Here is a 16410-nt window from a genome sequence, read left to right on the forward strand (position 1 = left end):
GAAGGGAAGCAGCGTCACACTCGCTAGTTTTTGAGGTGGCATCTTTAGGCCAGAAAACCCAGGAATGCGGAGCCCTGGCCCTGGCCAGGGGCCCTTTAGAAGTGAGGGGAGGCTGGTAGAAAGGGTCTCCAGGTGTGGACAGCCCTGGGCACCAGGCCCAGTTGCTCCAACTGCAGCCGAGTGGGCCTGTAGGCATTGAAGTTGCTGTACAGAGCCGGGGTGCTGTCGTGAAGTCTTGGGGAAAAGTGGGCCTTGGGGGACAGGGCCCCCCAAGGGCTGTTGTAGGGCTGAAACCTGGAGGGTGGAGGTGGGTTTGGGGACAGGGGGCTGCCAGGCCCCGAGGAAGCACACAGACTCTGGTGCTGCGGGTTGCTGCCTGTCGAGGGGCTGCTGAAGGGGTTGGAGGACGTGCGGTCACTGGCAGAGCTGCTGTTGCCGCTGAGGCGGCCGGGTTGGGGGCTGGGGCCCCCTCTGGGCTGGAGGGCTGCTGTCAGCTTGGGGGACTTCAGGCCCATCACAGGCTTGGAGGAGGTGTAGAGGTGGCGGAACTCCTGGTCGAAGAGCTCCACGGCCTGGCCCGTGAACTTGGACAGGATGTTCCGGTGCGCGTGTCCGCAGAGCCAGGTGAAGCTGGAGGGGAAGAGAAGAAAGGTGGGCGGGGGCGGCCCCGGCCTCAGCGGGCACTGGCAGTGCCAGCCAAGGGCAGGCGCACTAACACAAGCCCCCCAGGGAGGGAGGAGCACCACCCCCTTCACAGAGGATGGGACTGAAGCTCAGACGAGGCAAGTGGCCCCATGAGTAATTAAGATGCCAGCGTCAGTGGGGACCTCAGGGCTCCCTCTGGGGCTCAGACTGCGCCCTTAGAAGATCCTTGCGGAGGCACGAAGGGGCTGAGTGCCAGTGTCACCTGCTCTGTGCCCGCCACCTGGCTTCTGGAACGTCAGCCTCCACCTTGAAGGGGGACACTTGCCTCCCGGAACCAAGAGGTTCCCCGCAACGTGTGAAGGGAGCTGCGCAAAGTGGCTGTCCCTTGAAGGAAGGGGCTGGGCCATCATGACAACCTGCAGGCTCCAGGCCCATTTCCAGGCACCTGGCCCAGAAGGGAGGGAGAATCCCAGGCTGGTTGGCAAAAAGGTGGGACACAGCTGACAGTGCCCTGCCGGTGCCTGAGGCAGGGCCAGGCAAGGACGGGGTGACCCTGGGGAGAACAATGAGGCTTGGTTTCAACCTACGTCCTGCCCAGAGCCCCCCCAACCCCCCAGCCTCCCCACCCCCACCTGCAGAGAGGTGGTAAGTGACCGAGCCCAGAGCCAGCCACTGGCAGGGAAGGCAGCAAACAGCACGGCCACAGGCTCCCCTCAGAAACCACCACCCAGTAGTTGGGGGTCGGCTAGGCTCCCTAACGGGCTAGATTAGGCCAAGCTACTGCTCGGCTGCTCCACAAGGCAGGCCCCAAGGTGCCCTGGCAACTTTTAGGCCCCCACATAGCCCGTGTGCCCCCACCCTCACCCATGCACCTTGTACCTCTCTCTTGCACCCCTGCACCCCTGCACCTCCCTCACATCCGCCTTGTGCCCTCGCATCTGCTCCAGCTCCCACACATGGCGTGCCATCATTGGGTTTTACTGGTTTTGGCTCGCAGGTACTAGGCTTGCCGGTGAGGATTGGAATCAAGGGCTAGTTAGAAGGCCGGGCTGGCATCGCGCCTCCCCAGGGCTTGATTTGCATCTCCCGTCTTCTTCTGAGGTCCCCGAGGAGCTACCTCCTACCTGCCAGCAGCAGCGGGGCTCCCTCCTGGCCTACCCCTGGCACAGAGCATGGCCCGTGCGGTGAGAGAGGAGCTCTGCGTTCCACGCACCTGGAACAGCGCCCGCGTGGGGGAGACGAGCCCGGCCTCGGGCCCCAGAGCTGCCATGCCCAAGGGCGTGCAGCCGGGCCCACCCCGCCCCCAGAGCCGCTGCAGCAGGGGGAGCTCTTCGCTTTGGGAGAACTTTCACACCACAACTGTGTGCAACCGAGGGGAGAGCCGAGGCCCAGAGACAGGTGGACGGAGAGAACGGGCAGGCTGATCTGTTCTGGCTTTCACTGGAGACACCCTGAGCGGCCCAGGGAACAGGATGCTCCGAGCGGCTGGGGAGCAGCCCCTTGACGTCAGTGCCAAACCGTGAGTTGGCTTGGCCAATCCCGGCTTGCCCTCCCCCAAGGACGTCCACTCCCCGGCCAGTGACCTTGCCCCGATGAGGAGGCAGCACCCCCTCGCCCCGATGAGGAGGCAGCACCCCCTCGCCGAGCTCCCTCCTTTCATGTGGGTCCCTCTTGCCCTCTGCCTGGCATCTAGAACCCCTTACCCTACCCGTTCTTTAGGTCAGGCCTAAGTCCCTTTCTCCCTGAGGAGTGGATAATCGCTGCAGCAAGCCCCTCCCTACGGTGTTATTACACTGATTTTTCCTTGCTAACCCGTTTGATGCTTCACCCAGTGGGCCTGGGTGATGGGTGAAGAGACGAGGAGGGTTGTCGGAGGTCACCACGCCAGGAAGCGGTGGATCCTGGAACTGACCTGTGTTTATGTGGCCTGCAGGCCGGGCAGCTGCCCCACATAACGCCCAGGCCCGGAGACAGCCTGAGGCCCGGGAATTTGGAGGTGCTGCTCGGCGCCAGAAGCCATGCCACCTATTTGGCGGCTTTTTTTTTTTTTCCCTCATTAAGCCTCACAAGAACCTGCAAGGGATGTGTTGGCGTGGCCATCTCACAGATGAGGAAAGTGGTGCTAGAGAGAATTAAATTGTACCCTCTAAGAGGGGCATTTCTTTGGGATGTGAGTTATCTCTCGCTAAATTTGTTAAATTAGAAGATAGAAACTACTTAAACTAAAGGGGGGACACTCCAGCAACAACAGCAAATAGCTTGACTTTATTAACCACAGCTGAGAGAAGTGCGGAGCGAGGACTCTGTCCCGTGGCACTACGAAGGGAAACTGAGGCGCCTGGAAGAACTCTCTGCCGGAGTCCTCCCGGGAAGGCCTTGCTGGCTCCCCTCCAGCCCCCTGCAGCTCTGGGCTGGACGGGCACCCGCCGGGTGGGAGGGCTGGCGGCCCAGAAGCCTCTGAAGGTGGAGTCCAGGGCTCACCTGTACGATCCGGACAGGACGTATCTCCAGTCAGAGATGATGAACTTCTCCTGGATTTGTCCAGCGAACTTCCTGCCTGACTTGGCGCAGTACACCTCACCTTCCACGCTCCGGATGGAAATGTTCTGTGGCAGGCAAGTCACGTGCGCTAATTATACCCTTGCAGATACCATGTGCATCGGGAAAGTCTAGAGGGGCCTTTACCAAATGCCAACAAAGGTTTTACACTATGGGCTATTTAAACTTCTTTCAATTTTCTAAATATACTTCAGGGTCCTGGCATTATTTGCGTAGTGGGAAATGACAGAATTCAAACAAAGTAGAAAGGAGGAGAGGAGGGCCTGGTACCCTCTGAGCGCTGAGTCCAGACTCCTACAGACGCCAGGTAAACCCAGCGTGCCCCGGGGAGTGGCTTTGGTGACATGGAAGGTCCAGCTTGGCGGAGAATGCAGCGGACTCTGGATTGTCCTGTCTGAGAAAAGCTGTGTCCACAGCCCAAGTCCAGGCCCACATCTCTTTCTGCCCCAAGAGCACCCACTGCCCAGCCTTGAGGCTGGGACCCCCAGAAGACTGGAGAAAAGGAAGGACACGTGCAGCTGGGAGCCCCGAGGGGGTGGGGTGCTGCTGGGATCCCAAGAATGCCCGACAGTGGCAGCCGTGACCGCTCAGGAGGGGTCGCCAGGCCGCCCAAGCTCCTGTCAGCCTCTCCACAGGGGTCGGGGTAGGTGGGGGGTAGGGACTGACGCTTGGCGAGCTGAGGACTGTCAGGTGTGCCCGGTGTGGGCCGTGAGGCAAGACCTACGCGGATTCCCTCAACTTGTTCGGAGGCCAAGCCGGTATGATCGGGTGATGTTCATCAAGCTGAACCAGGAATCATAGGGCCTCAGCTCAGCTGCAGCCCCTTGGTGTGGAGGGGAGAGCAGGTCCCCTGGAGACAGGCCGCCGGGCAAGGCCCTTTGGACCCAGCAGCTGGAGAGCTGGGCCTGCTCAGCTGTGATAGCTGTGAGCGCTATCACGCTTGGCCTGGAATCAGAGGTTTGCGATTTGATTGACTTAACATGCCCTGATCTCTGGGTTTCTTGTCTGCCTGCCTGGAGAAGGAGGTGGAGGGCTTGGTTAAGTCCAGGAAGATGAGCTTTCTGTTGGGGCTGTGGAGTCCTAAACATGCCTCAAACTGGCTCTAGTTGTGGCCTGCCTGTGAAGTACACCCACCGGCTTACCTAAGTGCAGAGGGCATGAGATTATGCCTCACCTGCCTCCTACAGCCCCTGTAGACTTCCAGCCCTAGACATCTGGGTGAGGAGAAAGGACGATGGCGGGTCGGAAGCCTCCAGCCCCTTCTCTCCCATGCCTGTTCCCTTGAAGGGTGTGAACTCCCTTTGGTGTAGCTACAAGATGGCTGACGGCTGTCTGACCTACCACAAACCTTCATGATGCAAAGTCCCATCTGTTACAAGGTGTGGCCTGTTGTCTCAAGAAAGTAGCTTTTGGAGCCTCACTGGAGGACCCTACCTTGAGGTGACTGTCGGAGATCTGGACTTTGTCACACATCTCCTGGAAGAGCTTCACGCCTCCCTGGTCCAGGAGCACACAGACAAACACCCCGCGCTTGTTGGCTGCTTCTAGAATGTCACAGAAGATCTCCACGTCAGTGAAGACATCCATCAAGATAGCCAGGACCTGGGCCAGGGCAAACAGGTTGATAGGCAGAAAAGTCAGAGCCAAGTGCTAGCTGATTTCAGCCAAATTTCCTCCTAATGCCCAGTGGGCCTGGGAGAACAGTCCCCCAGGGGGCTGGTCTGGGAGCAGAGGCTGTCTGAGAGCAGGAGAGGAACAGCTGGCAGAGGCTGGCCTCTGCCCCACCCCACCTCTCCAGCCCCCCGCAGATACACGGGCCTCTGTGCCCACTGGTGGAGTGATTGTGCTCAGGAGGAAGGAGAGAAAGGAGAGGGAAGGGAGGAGGCGGGGAGGGGAGGTGCCAGGCCAGGTGCCCGGGCAGGGAGGGGCTTAAACACATGAATTCTCAGCCATTTGGGACTCTGAGGCACAATATGGCCGCTGGCTTGCAAGTGATTCTAAGCCTTGGAGACATCTCAAACAACCCCTGCCCCTGGAGGCCCTCTGTAGCAACTAGGCTCAATGAGCTCACCAGCAGGGTGAACAAGGAGTTCTGCTCAGCCAGCAGATACCAGTTCCTCTATCACTACAGAAACTTGGGGGGTGGGGGGCGAGCAGGAACTCTAGATATTCAGCAAAGGGAGACACATCTGTGTGCCAAGCAACCATTCCATTCCCTTCTGCCTACAGACCCCCCACTTTTACTTGACAGCATCTCCTCTCCTCCACAGACAACACGGTTGGGGTGGGGCTCCTCCCCGGCTCTGGAGGGGGAGTAAGGGCGGCCACCTCACAGGCCTGACCGACGACAGTGCTGCATCACCTGCTGGCCACAGAGATTGGTTGGGGTGGTCACAAGGTCTGTCATTCAGACGCGAGTCAGCCCAGCAGGGCTGCCAGGACTCTGGGAAAGGCCTTCTTTCTAGGGCAGTTGCTTGGCTGGTGGTTTATTAACACCAGTTGCTGGCAGCCCTCTTGCCACCATGTGGGGACAGCCTACCTGAGTGTGAAGCCAGCCCTAGAGGAAGCAGGGCGAGAGGTGGAGACGATGCCAGCGGCATCATTTGCTCCTGCCCTTGTCTATGGCTGTGGATGTCAGTGCAGGCTTCTCTTTAACCTGATTGGGTTTACTTTTGGCCACTCAATATCTGAGTTGTGGCATGTCAACCAGTGGGTTAGTGAGCAGCTACAGAGGAATATTTAAAAGTCTAGATTAAAAAAACCACACAGCTGAGGGTCCTCCCTGGTGGCACAACAGGTTAAAGCGCAGCACTGCAAAGCTGGCTGCAGCAGCCTTAGCCTGAGTTCAAGCCCCGCCAGGGAGCTGACCCACATGGCGCGGCAGACCTCTCCTGTCTCGCCTGCTGCTCCCCTCAGCAGTGTATTTCAGTAGATCTGCCTGTTCTGCTCCTCACTCTGTCTCTGGTGATTCTCTCACCCCTGCACCTCTGGCCTGTACCCGAGCTCTGTATGGATGGATAGATAGATAGATAGATAGATAGATAGATAGATAGATAGATAGATAGATAGATAGATAGATAAAACACCACACAGCTGGGAAGCTGTTGAAGGGCCCGGCTTCAGACATACACTGGTACCTGGCAGTTTTGGGCATGTCCAGGGCAAATCAAAGACTGCCCAGGACTGAATCAACCAGTCACCACTTGACAAACAAACTTTCCACCAATTGAAACTATACCTACTGAGAACTCATTTGCATAAAGTTGACCTGCGTGGGGACTGGTCCCCCCTTTTCTCTCTAGGGGTCTGCCAGGGCTACTTGGATACAAGCTGAAGTGCTTCTTGGGTCTCCTGGACGGCAGGTCCGACGCCACGGGTAAATGGCTACTGTAAAGTCTTGCTGTAACCTGACCAGACTTCAGTCAACACGGCCACTAAAAATGATAACTATAAAGGTTACATGAAAAGGATAAGGCTTAATGTAAAACTTGTTGTGTAATAAGTGCCTCACAGATGAGTAGTAACAGTTCATCACATGGCAGAAGACAACAGAAGTCAAGTGGTGAGTCCGGTCTGATGGCCAGTGAGTGACAGGTGTGCAGCTGGGTAGTGTAACAGGGGGGTCCCCAGGAAAAAGGGGTTTGCTGGTTCCCTGCCCCACTCATAAGGAAGCTGAGCAGGGAGGAGAAGAATCTGGAAAGAAGACTGGAAAGGAAGGAAGCCAGATGGAGAGCCAGAAGGAGACCGGAGGGAGGCACAGGGAACAGAGAGACAGAGAAACACGCGGTTCTTGTTTCTTGGCCCTGGACTGAGTGAGAGACCCATGGGGAGGTGACCATGGTAGTGTTTATCTTGGTTTTGATTTTGCGCTTTTCCTCCCAGACTTTGTCCATTTCTGACCCTTTTCTAAGGGTCCCAGCCAGGAGGTGCTTTAGACTTGTGGCAGCTTTCTGGCCTTGCTTTGGGCCAGTCCCTTTTGGGTTGACTTTACCTATGAGGGGATGGGTAACTTCAGGTGTTTGATTTAGAAGCTATATTCTTTAGTTTTGCTGTATTGCACACGGATTCTATTAAAGTTCCTTTCCATTAAAGGTCCTATATGTTTTCTATTGATGCGGCAGATGACAGAACCTACTTGAAACAGGCAGGTTTAGAGGTTCGGGGGTGCCCCTCTCCCTGCCCTGTAACAGTTGCACGAAGCCAGCCTTAGCCAGTCACATTGGGATACAGGGACAGTGATAATTTTCTTTCTTCAGTGTAATAATGATCTGGCATTTTTCTAATAATTATAATTTTTTGGACCACAAATATCTGGGCAGTACAAGATAACACAGAGACAGACAAGGGAGATGGCTGGAGCCCTCTTGGAACCACCTGCTAGGTTGATGTGAGTGTCTGGAAGAGGAGGGACTACTGAGAAGTCTCTTCACCCTGGGCTAGAAGTCATGAAGTGCTCTGAAGTGAGGTGTGACCCTTTAGAACCACGGCCTGTTACCACAGGACCACGTATCTGTACGCTTCAGCCTCCAGTGCTAACAGCAGCCAGCCTCTCTTTGCTGAGAGATAAGAGCCTCCTCTCCCAAGACGTTGACTGAAGAGATCACTGTCTCTCCAGGATGTCAGTTAATCCTCCCACGCCTGTTCTAGCGAGTCTAGTTTCCTGATGGTGGGCTGGTGGGCAGGTGACCCAGAGAACAGAGAAGGGGACAGGTTGCAAAGAACCCAGTGTCCGCTGGGGATGTTCCCAAATACAGGCTCTCAAAGTCCAGGTTTATCTTATTTCCTTCCTGTTGGGTTTCCTCCCACCTAGCCCGAGGGAGGCCAGTGACAGGCTGCACCTCTCTCTGCAAAACTGTGAGGCCGGACAGGGTGCCATGAGTTGAGCCCCCCTAAAGATAGGTACAACCCTAGACACCAGAACCGGCGGTACAACCTTGCAGGGAAAGCGTCTTCGGAGCTGCGTCTAACGCTCTCAGGATGAGGTCATCCTGATTTACCCAGCGCGCCTGTGAAAAGGATTTTCAAGCAGTCTAGACACTCCATCTTGGGCAAAACCCCATTTTGCCAACTGTTTACTTAAAAAGAAAAAGCTCTCTATGGACAGGCAGGAACTGGTTTCCAGCTAGACAGGACTTTCTCTTAAAACGGTGCAAAGATAATTGTTTTCTTTTTCTTCTCTCCATAGTAACCAAGGCCAGCTAGTAAGCCGATGAGCTCCAGGGAACATAGCCTATAATCAATGCTAGTTCGTAGAAAACAGCTTTTGCAACCCCACCCTTTTACCCCCTGTCTTATGTCCTTTCAAACCCCCTGAGCAAAGACCCTAAGGAACACAACCCCTGAGCAAAGACCCTAAGGAACACAGCGAGTGAGCTGATGTCTGACTTTGAACTCCCTGATTTACAAATCTAAGACCCCTGAAATGTGCTTTTTTTCTTTTTGTTTAGCCGAGTGGTGGTTTTCTCAGGTTGACACCCTAAATCCAATGACAAGCTTTGTTAGAGGAGGCACTCAGAGGGGAGACTCTGGGAGGAGGCTGACACTGGAGGGCGGGGCCACAGCTCCCCAATTTCTGAAGCCACCAGGAGGTGGGAGAGGAAGAGGGAACCTCCCTGCAAGCCTTCAGAAGCCCAGATTGGACTGTGGCCTCCAGAGCTGGGTTTTGAGTCACCAAATGTCAGGTACTTTGCACCATCAGCCGTGGGAAGTGAACAGAGGTGAGGATGGACCCCAGAGGCAGCGTGGTCTGCTGGGCGTAAGGGGGCTTAGCTCCCACGGGGGCTCCTGGAGACGAGCTGAGGGGTCCGGGGGAAGTCACTTCTTCTCTCTGAGCCTGCTTCTCTCCACCGCTCAGCAGTAACCCCCTGCACGGTGGGTCTAGCTCTAAGCCCAGATAAGGCGAAGAAAGCAGATGCAAAAGTGATCGTTGCTATTCCAACGAGAATTTCAAATGTGACTCATCTTCTGTGCATCACTTGTGAGCCAGCATGGACAGTGTCGGGACACAACAGCATGCAAGAATGTTTCCATTCAGGTCGTGGAAGTGGATGAATGGAGTGTGCAGGGCGGGGTTCTGGCCTTAGGCGGAGGGTGCGGTGGGCATGGCCTGAAGAGCCACGGCCTGTATTCCCCAAAGCATCCGGCGCTGGACACCAGCATTACCACAGTGAAAAGTCTACATTGGTGGCCGTACCTGCGTGGGCATCACGAAGGACCGGGGCAGGGCTCTCCTTAAGGCTGGAGGAGCACAGCACGCGGCTGAGCGAGGGAACGAGAGCCCATGGAGGGAGGTTGTCCCGGAAACACAGCCTCTAGGCGGGCAGTGGGCATTGAGCCCTGCTGGGAGGTCACGCGGGGGGACTTCAATCCTGTCTGAGCTTCACCCCTGCCAGGCAGGCTTGAGCTCCTCCGGCCAGGACTCCTGCTGTTTTGGGAGAGGAGGGGCTTTGACATGGGCTTTGGGGTCACCAACCATGTTGGGGTCCGGAGGGAGGCACCTGCATCCTACCCCATGCTTCACTTCTGTCTACGCTTTCCACGTTCTCCTCTCCTCCATTCTGATGCTCCCTTTTTGAGTTTGCTTTCTATGGGGAGGCGTAAGGACAGCAGTTATGTGATGTCGATATGCACCCTACAGTGTAGCCCCGGTGAGTCGGGGTTCAGAGAAGTGACTATCCTCAAGAATGCAAGGTTAGACCAGGCCCAGAGCTATGCCCAAGTCACCCTATGACAGGACTAGCGAAGCTCTGTCTGCCTATCAGCTGCAGTCTGCGGGGGAAGATTCTCCTCCCTTTGTGGTCAGGGAAGGGCTGAGGGAAGAGACACACACTCTGGGAGGACTCCAGAGCAGAGAAAGCAAAGAGAACAGAGGCAGCTCCCCACCCGCACCCCTCGGCTGACCACAGAGAGAAGCGGCCAACAGCCTTTGCACACCCCGTTTGTGCTGCCTTTGAGCTGGGGCCCCCCCGCCCCTCCCGGAGCCCAGTCTGGAGCAGTGACCACATGCTGTCCAGCCCGGCTCCCAGAGAGAGACACTGCTTCTGAGAGCCCTGGAAGGAGAGGCAAGATCCAAGGGCGTGGTGAGCTGGGGGCCCGGGGCACCCCATTTGCTCCATCCAGACCTGGGCTCTGTGATAGGTGCAGGCACCCTGCTGCCTTGCCCAATGCCTGGGGGTTCTGGCCCCTCTTTCAGAGGCCCTGGCCAGGTCACACTGCCGCCTCTGCTGGGCCAGGACCAGCCACCTTCGTCCCTGACCCAGAGCCGGTCCTGTCGCCCTCAGCAATGACCCAGAGGCCCGGGGGAGCGTGGGGGGACGTGGCTCCCAGGGGCTCAGCCGGCACACACGAGCCTTGACACCTGGGCGTGGTGGGGAGGAGAGTGGAGCTTCTCTGGAAACTTCTCTCCTCCCTTCTCTGAAGAACCCTCCAAGCACCCAGAGGGCGGATCAGGCTGATTCTTTCTCTGGGTGAATCTGGGTGATGTGTCAAGGGAGAGGGGGTGGGGGCTGCCTGCTAATACTCCCCAACTTTTTCATCTTAGAATGGCTTTTCGACCCTCAAAAATTATCAAGGTTTCCAAAGAGCCTTGCTTTGTGTTTATCATAACTATTGCTATTGGTCATATTAGAAACCAAAATTGAGAAAATTTTAAAATATTTGTCAGCTATCTAAAAATAACTAGTCTTAGTTATTTTAAAACAATAGTGAGCCCATGATATGTTATAGCAACAGCAGTTTCAATTTAAAGAAATCTGGATCTTTGGGCCCTCCCTGGTGGCTCAGCAGGTTACAGCACAGCACTGAGAGGCTAAAGCCACTTCAGCATGAGTTCGATTCCCGCCTGCCCCGGAGGTGACCCACATGGCACAACAGACCTCTGCTCACCCTCCCGCTGCTCCCCTCAGCAGTGTACTTCGTCAGTCGGCCTGTTCTGCTCCCCACTCTGTCTCTGGTGAATCCTCTCACTGCCCTTGCACCTCAGGCCTGTACCCCAGTTCTGTATGCACAAATAAATAAATCTAAAAAAAAATGTATCTCTGCCCTTCCAAAGACAGTCACAACAGTGACCCAATTGCTGCTATACACTTTTGCCAGTCGCTGTGATGTCTACTGGACAGAAGCCAACTGCTGCTTCGGCAGCAGGCCTTGTGATGTGTTGCTGGGTGGAAATTTATGAAGACGACTGGGGATCACACAGACAAGTGGCTAGATAGGGCAGAACCTCACCAGGCCACTGAAGGGTCTTGGGGTCCTTGAGCACCCTTGGAGAACATCTATTAATCATGCTTTTAGTTTTCCATATTTGCAATGCTTTGACCTCCCAGGGCCAGCTAAGTCCTAGAGAGAGCAAGACTGCCCAAAACACCTTTGCTTTGCAAACCGAGCAGTCCAGGGCCCCTTACCAAGCGCCTAATGCTTGTACTCCAATCAATAAGGCCTGGCCCCAAGCACCCCAAGCCAGTTACCAGATAACTGGAGACACCCCAATATTGCAGAGCCTGATGAGATTATTCAAACTAGTCACAAACTCCTTCCTGCTTTCTCTCCTGCCTCCTGCCCAGCACGGTGGGCCGTGAGGCCCACACAGCATTCTCCGCCTTCCACTGCAAGGCGACGACGAGCAGAAACTTGGTCTCCCTTGCAGTTGGCATGGACCTGCTTGGAAAAGTCTCGGGCATATTTAGGAACAGAGAGCTGTTACCACCACGCGTTGGCTCCCAGGTGCTCTGTCAGGCACATCTGCTCCAGGCCCCCCGAAGCCCATCCCTGCCCCCACCTCCCACCCCTTTGAGGCCCCATCCTGAGGCTTTGTCCCATCACATGAACATGTATCTGCCTACCTCCAGGACTCCCCCGCTGCTCACACCGCTTGACCCAGGCCTGGAGTTCCTTTCCCTTCCCTGTCTGCCTGGCAGACTCTTACTCAGCCTTGGAGACTCAACTCGCGGGCCACCTCTGTGTGAAGCCTGCCTTAGTCACCATCCCGCACTCCCGGGCACCGGGATTGCTCAAAGCTGACTCTGCCACCCACCAGTGGGCTGCTGTCCTGCTCCCCCCTCCTGGGGACACAGCCCAGAGGGGCCTCTTGTCCTGCTCTGCCACCTTGGCCTGGCTCCCAGCTCAGGCAGTGTGTCTGCATTGGACACCCCAGGAGGTGTCCCCCAAAGTTCTGGAACCAGGAAGATGGGCGGAGGGGCCTCTAGTTCATTCCACTACGGTCACGCTTTGGCTCCGAGTGGCTCTATCAGGCACAGCTGCGCCAGGGCCCCCTGAGCCCCGTCCCTGCTCCCACAGTGAGTATCAGCACAGGACTGCTGGTCCCTCCCAAAGTATGAGGGACATGGGATGAGAGGAGGGGGAAGGGGAGCAAGACTGGACTCCAAGGGGGAAAGTGGGCAGTTTGAGAGTCTCTCTTCTAACATGATGTCGTTACATTTAAAGACCTACGAAAGGAAGACACTATTAAGCACTTCTGGGCGAGGGCCCCAGAGTCAAGGCTGAATCCTCCTCTCCCAGGCCCCACACTGTGTGAGATCAGTGGCTCCAGAAAAAGCCTCCAGGGTGGGGAGGCTCTACACGCACAGGGCAGGGCGGAGGAAGCAGAGCTCTGGAACGATAAGCAGGAGGGAATGTGGTGCAGGATCCACCTTTCAGGAGGCTGAGCTGCTTCAGGGCTGCGTGTCATGTTTCTGGGATCAGCTGCCTTAGGAATTGACAGAGGGCCCAGGAAGGGGTGCCAGGCACCCCAGCACCCCAACTTGGCACCCTGCCTGGGTCTGCCTGCTTGGCCCTTGGCCTCTGCAGGCTCAGACTCCCTTCTGGCCCCAAGGGCCTGTTCCAGGCTCTGGTCTGTGTGCCTGAAGGTCAGGGCCCCCCAGAGTGGGAACCTTTAGAAACATTGTCAACAGAACTTGCAGCGCAGAGGGAGGGTGAGACACCTGGCAAGGAGCCAGGTTAGTGCTCGGGGAACAACATCGCCTGGCTGCTTGCCTGGCATTTGCCACGTCCCACCACCGAGGCTTCCCTCCTGCCTCGAGGCCCTGCGCCCGCCAAGGTCTCTCCAATGCAGTGACTTACGAATTTAAGACAACACAGACCAGAAGGTTTCCCCCCAACGCACGAATTTCTAGGTGCTGTTGGCAGGTTGGAAAGCCTGGCTCTGCGGGCGCTCTATGGGTGGGTCTCCTCAGCGGCAGACCCCACCCCGCTCCCCTTTGCCACACAGCAGCTTCATCTACTTTCTTGCCCGTCAGACTTTTGCACGTAGCGTTTGTCACGTCCTCGCCCCGCTTATGTGCACACACACACTCAGATGCCTGCGGGCGCAGAGGTGACTTGCTGCCCCAGAGCTGCCAAGAGGCCTGGATGCCCAGCCACAGCCTGTCCACGGACGTGGGCAGTGGTCCTGGCTCTGCTTAGAGCCTTCCGTGGGTCCCAGTGCCACAGGGCAGAGCGGAGCCCCTGGCAAGGCTCAGGGCCTCTGCAGCGCTCGCCCGCCTCCCGCCCGTCAAGGCAGAGCGACCTGCGGGTTCTCATTCCAACCTGTGCCTGTGCTGTCTCCTCCCTGGGGCCCCCTCACCTTCCTGCTTTCCACTTGACTAACGCCTATTCCTTCCCAGCACCCAGCACCCAGCACCCAGGCGCCTTCCTCAGGGCGCTTTCCTGAATTCCTGGGGCTAGGAGAGGCTTCTCGCCTCTGTGCTCCGAGTGAAAGGGCCGCTCTCTTGGGGCACACACACACCTGTCCCCTGATTTCTGAGACTAGGCTTACACCTGTCTGCCCACAAACACCCTCGCAGCACCCAAATGCAGCAGGAAGGGACAGAGCTTGATTGGCCGTATTCCACTGAGGTGGGTGCCGGGCGGTTGGGGATCAGATGGAAGAGGCGGCCAGAGAATTGCTGCAGTTCTGGTGATGGACGCGCGACCCAGGCCCCAGTCAGAGATGCAGGGCAGGACAGAGAGGAGCACCCCGACTCCATCCCAAGTGCCAATCATCTGGGCTCCATCCCAGCTGCAGGGGCCACCCCTGTCTCTTCCCCCGGCCCCGGTCCTCCCTGTTACCTGGCTGGTCCGGGTGATGCAGCGGCGCACGAGGTCTCTGATGTTGTTGTGCTTGTCTGTCTGGAAGTACACGGTGGCGCTGGAGTTTTCCTTCAGGTAGGGCTTCTCTGCGGAGACCCAGGTGTGCAGCAGGGCTGGCTCGCTGCCCTCTGAGGCCACCGGAAAGTAGGTCCCTGACTGCAGAGAGCAGGAATCCAGTTCCCTAGGGCCTGCCTCAGCCCCTGCCTCGGGGGCACAGTGGGGCTCCTTGGCCTGGGCCTGGATGAACTGGGCCTCTACCGAGGACAGAAAGTCCACCTCTCCTTCCTGGCTGAGCACCTGCCAGTAGGCCTCAGGGCCACCATCCAGGAGGGCATCCGTGGCCAGCCGGGCACTCTCGTTGTCACTGAAGTCGGTCCTGGCTGGCCGGACCCACTGGGCCTTGACATCTTCCAGACGTCTCCGGATCTTGCCTACATGCCTTGACCGGCTCATGGTGCCCTGTCCCCACGTCCTGGGCACAGGCTGGCACTTGAGCGCTTCCTGGTGTCAGGAGCCAGTGGGCCACACCGCGGAGGAGATCAGGTGTGCACCCACCTCCCAGGTCAGGTGTGCACCCAGCACTCCGGACTACCTGTCGCCTCTCACACAACTGCTCCAAGAAAGTGGTTTGCCGCTGTCCCGAGCAATACTTCCCAGAGATCTGTCTGCCTGTGCAGCCAGGGGCTGGTGTGTCACTGAGTGACACCCGCCCAGCCTGCAGGCCAGGAAGGCTGGCTCAGTCCCGCTCTGGCACACTCAGCCCTGGGAGATTTCCTCCTCCCTTAAGCAGGGGGAGGTCAAGGCAGGCTGACTTTCCTGCTCCTTGTGCAACTCTCCCCAGACCCTGGGGCCTTAGTTACCAAGCAGAGGGGCTCTCCCAGCATTGTCTACCCGGTCTCAGTCCCCCGCCTACTCCTCAGATCAAATGCCATTGGATCAAAGACAAGAATTTCCCCATGGGGAACAATGCTGAGACCGGCTGGCTCAAGTGGGGAAGGAGGCTGGATGCAGGCCAGGCAGATAGGTGTGTTCACAAGGTCCTCCTCCTTTCCCTTGCTAACACTCCCAGTTCCCGGCCAGCTCCATGCCTGAAAGGCTCTGCTCTCTTGTATCTCTCCTGCATGGTGTCTCTCGTGGTTGTAGTGGAACAGTTCGCAGAGAGGCTCCAGTTCTGGAGCAGCGTGGAGACATGGGAGCCAGTGCTTGGAGAAGCACTTGCATGTGTCTGGGTCCCCCACCGATAGCGTGGCATGGGAGTTCCATGTTTGAGGGAACTCCCAAAGGAGAAGCCACATTCTCTTTCCAGGTCATGGGGAGATCCATGTCAATAGACACCAATATCTAGGTTCCTAACTGTTTTTGATTGTTTCTGCCAGACACACTCTGAGTCTAGGATAAGAGTGCAAGTAGCTAACTGGACAGTGATCCCAGGAGGAAGGGATGGGAAGGACATAGTAACCTGCCCAATATCACACACTAGTAAGCGGCAGTTCCTGGGCCCTCACACCAAAGCCCACAGTTTTCCTCTGTGCTAATTCTTATGCTTTCCCTTCTTGCTGTCAGGGCAATCTGAGTCCTCTGCCCATTTCCAGGATGTGTGTATGGGAGAAGGAAAGAAAAGGGAGGACATGCAGACATTCTCCTCTCCCCTGGGTCAAGCATTCCTCTTAGACAAATAAATGTTTGAGAATACTCCAAGACAGAGGTATCTCCATGGCCTGCAGAGACTGTGTTTTTGGGTTTACTTGTAGAGCAATTTGATTTGAAGAAGCAAGCAAACAAACAAAAACATCTTTGAGTAGAAATTTTCCTTCTAGAGCTACTGGGTGAAGAGGAGCCCTGCTTCTCTTGTCCCAGATTGTTACCCTCATATAATCTGAGGGTAACAATCAATTCTACTTGAACCCTTTAAATAGACAGCAGATATATTCTGTGTGTATTGTCTCACCTCCACCCTCTCTGCCTGTGCTCCTGGCAGACATAACTAATTGATCTACTCTGTGTGTATTGTCTCACCTCCACCCTCCCTGCCTGGGCTCCTGGCAGACATAACTAATTGATCATAGAACACAGAACTCTTTCCCAGGAGATGGAAGCATGGACTCATTGCTTAAAGAGAAG

At 56.5% G+C, this 16410-nt stretch overlaps 1 protein-coding gene across 1 annotated transcript; it reads right to left on the bottom strand.

Annotated features, from left to right (window-relative positions):
* Nucleotides 1-63: 63 nt before the first annotated feature.
* On the bottom strand, nucleotides 64-14761 carry FAM83A (family with sequence similarity 83, member A). Its single transcript, XM_004679608.2, has 4 exons — nucleotides 14269-14761; nucleotides 4639-4806; nucleotides 3127-3251; nucleotides 64-630 (listed from the first exon to the last, which is right to left on the bottom strand). Exons 1-4 carry the CDS (start codon nucleotides 14740-14742, stop codon nucleotides 96-98), a joined length of 1302 nt encoding a protein of 433 aa, XP_004679665.1. The 5' UTR covers nucleotides 14743-14761; the 3' UTR covers nucleotides 64-95.
* Between the last annotated feature and the right edge of the window lie 1649 nt (nucleotides 14762-16410).

Source organism: Condylura cristata, unplaced genomic scaffold (assembly GCF_000260355.1).
Source record: "Condylura cristata isolate star-nosed mole 26May11 unplaced genomic scaffold, ConCri1.0 scaffold00009, whole genome shotgun sequence".
NCBI lineage: Eukaryota > Metazoa > Chordata > Mammalia > Eulipotyphla > Talpidae > Condylura > Condylura cristata.

Coding starts and splice junctions, on each gene's coding strand:
- FAM83A (XM_004679608.2), bottom strand. CDS start 14,742: ATGAGCCGGTCAAGGCATGTAGGCAAGATCCGGAGACGTCTGGAAGAT. Junction 4,807..14,268: donor GCATCACCCGGACCAGCCAG/GTAACAGGGAGG, acceptor GCCCTGGCCCAG/GTCCTGGCTATCTTGATGGA. Junction 631..3,126: donor GTCCTGTCCGGATCGTACAG/GTGAGCCCTGGA, acceptor CTTCCCCTCCAG/CTTCACCTGGCTCTGCGGAC.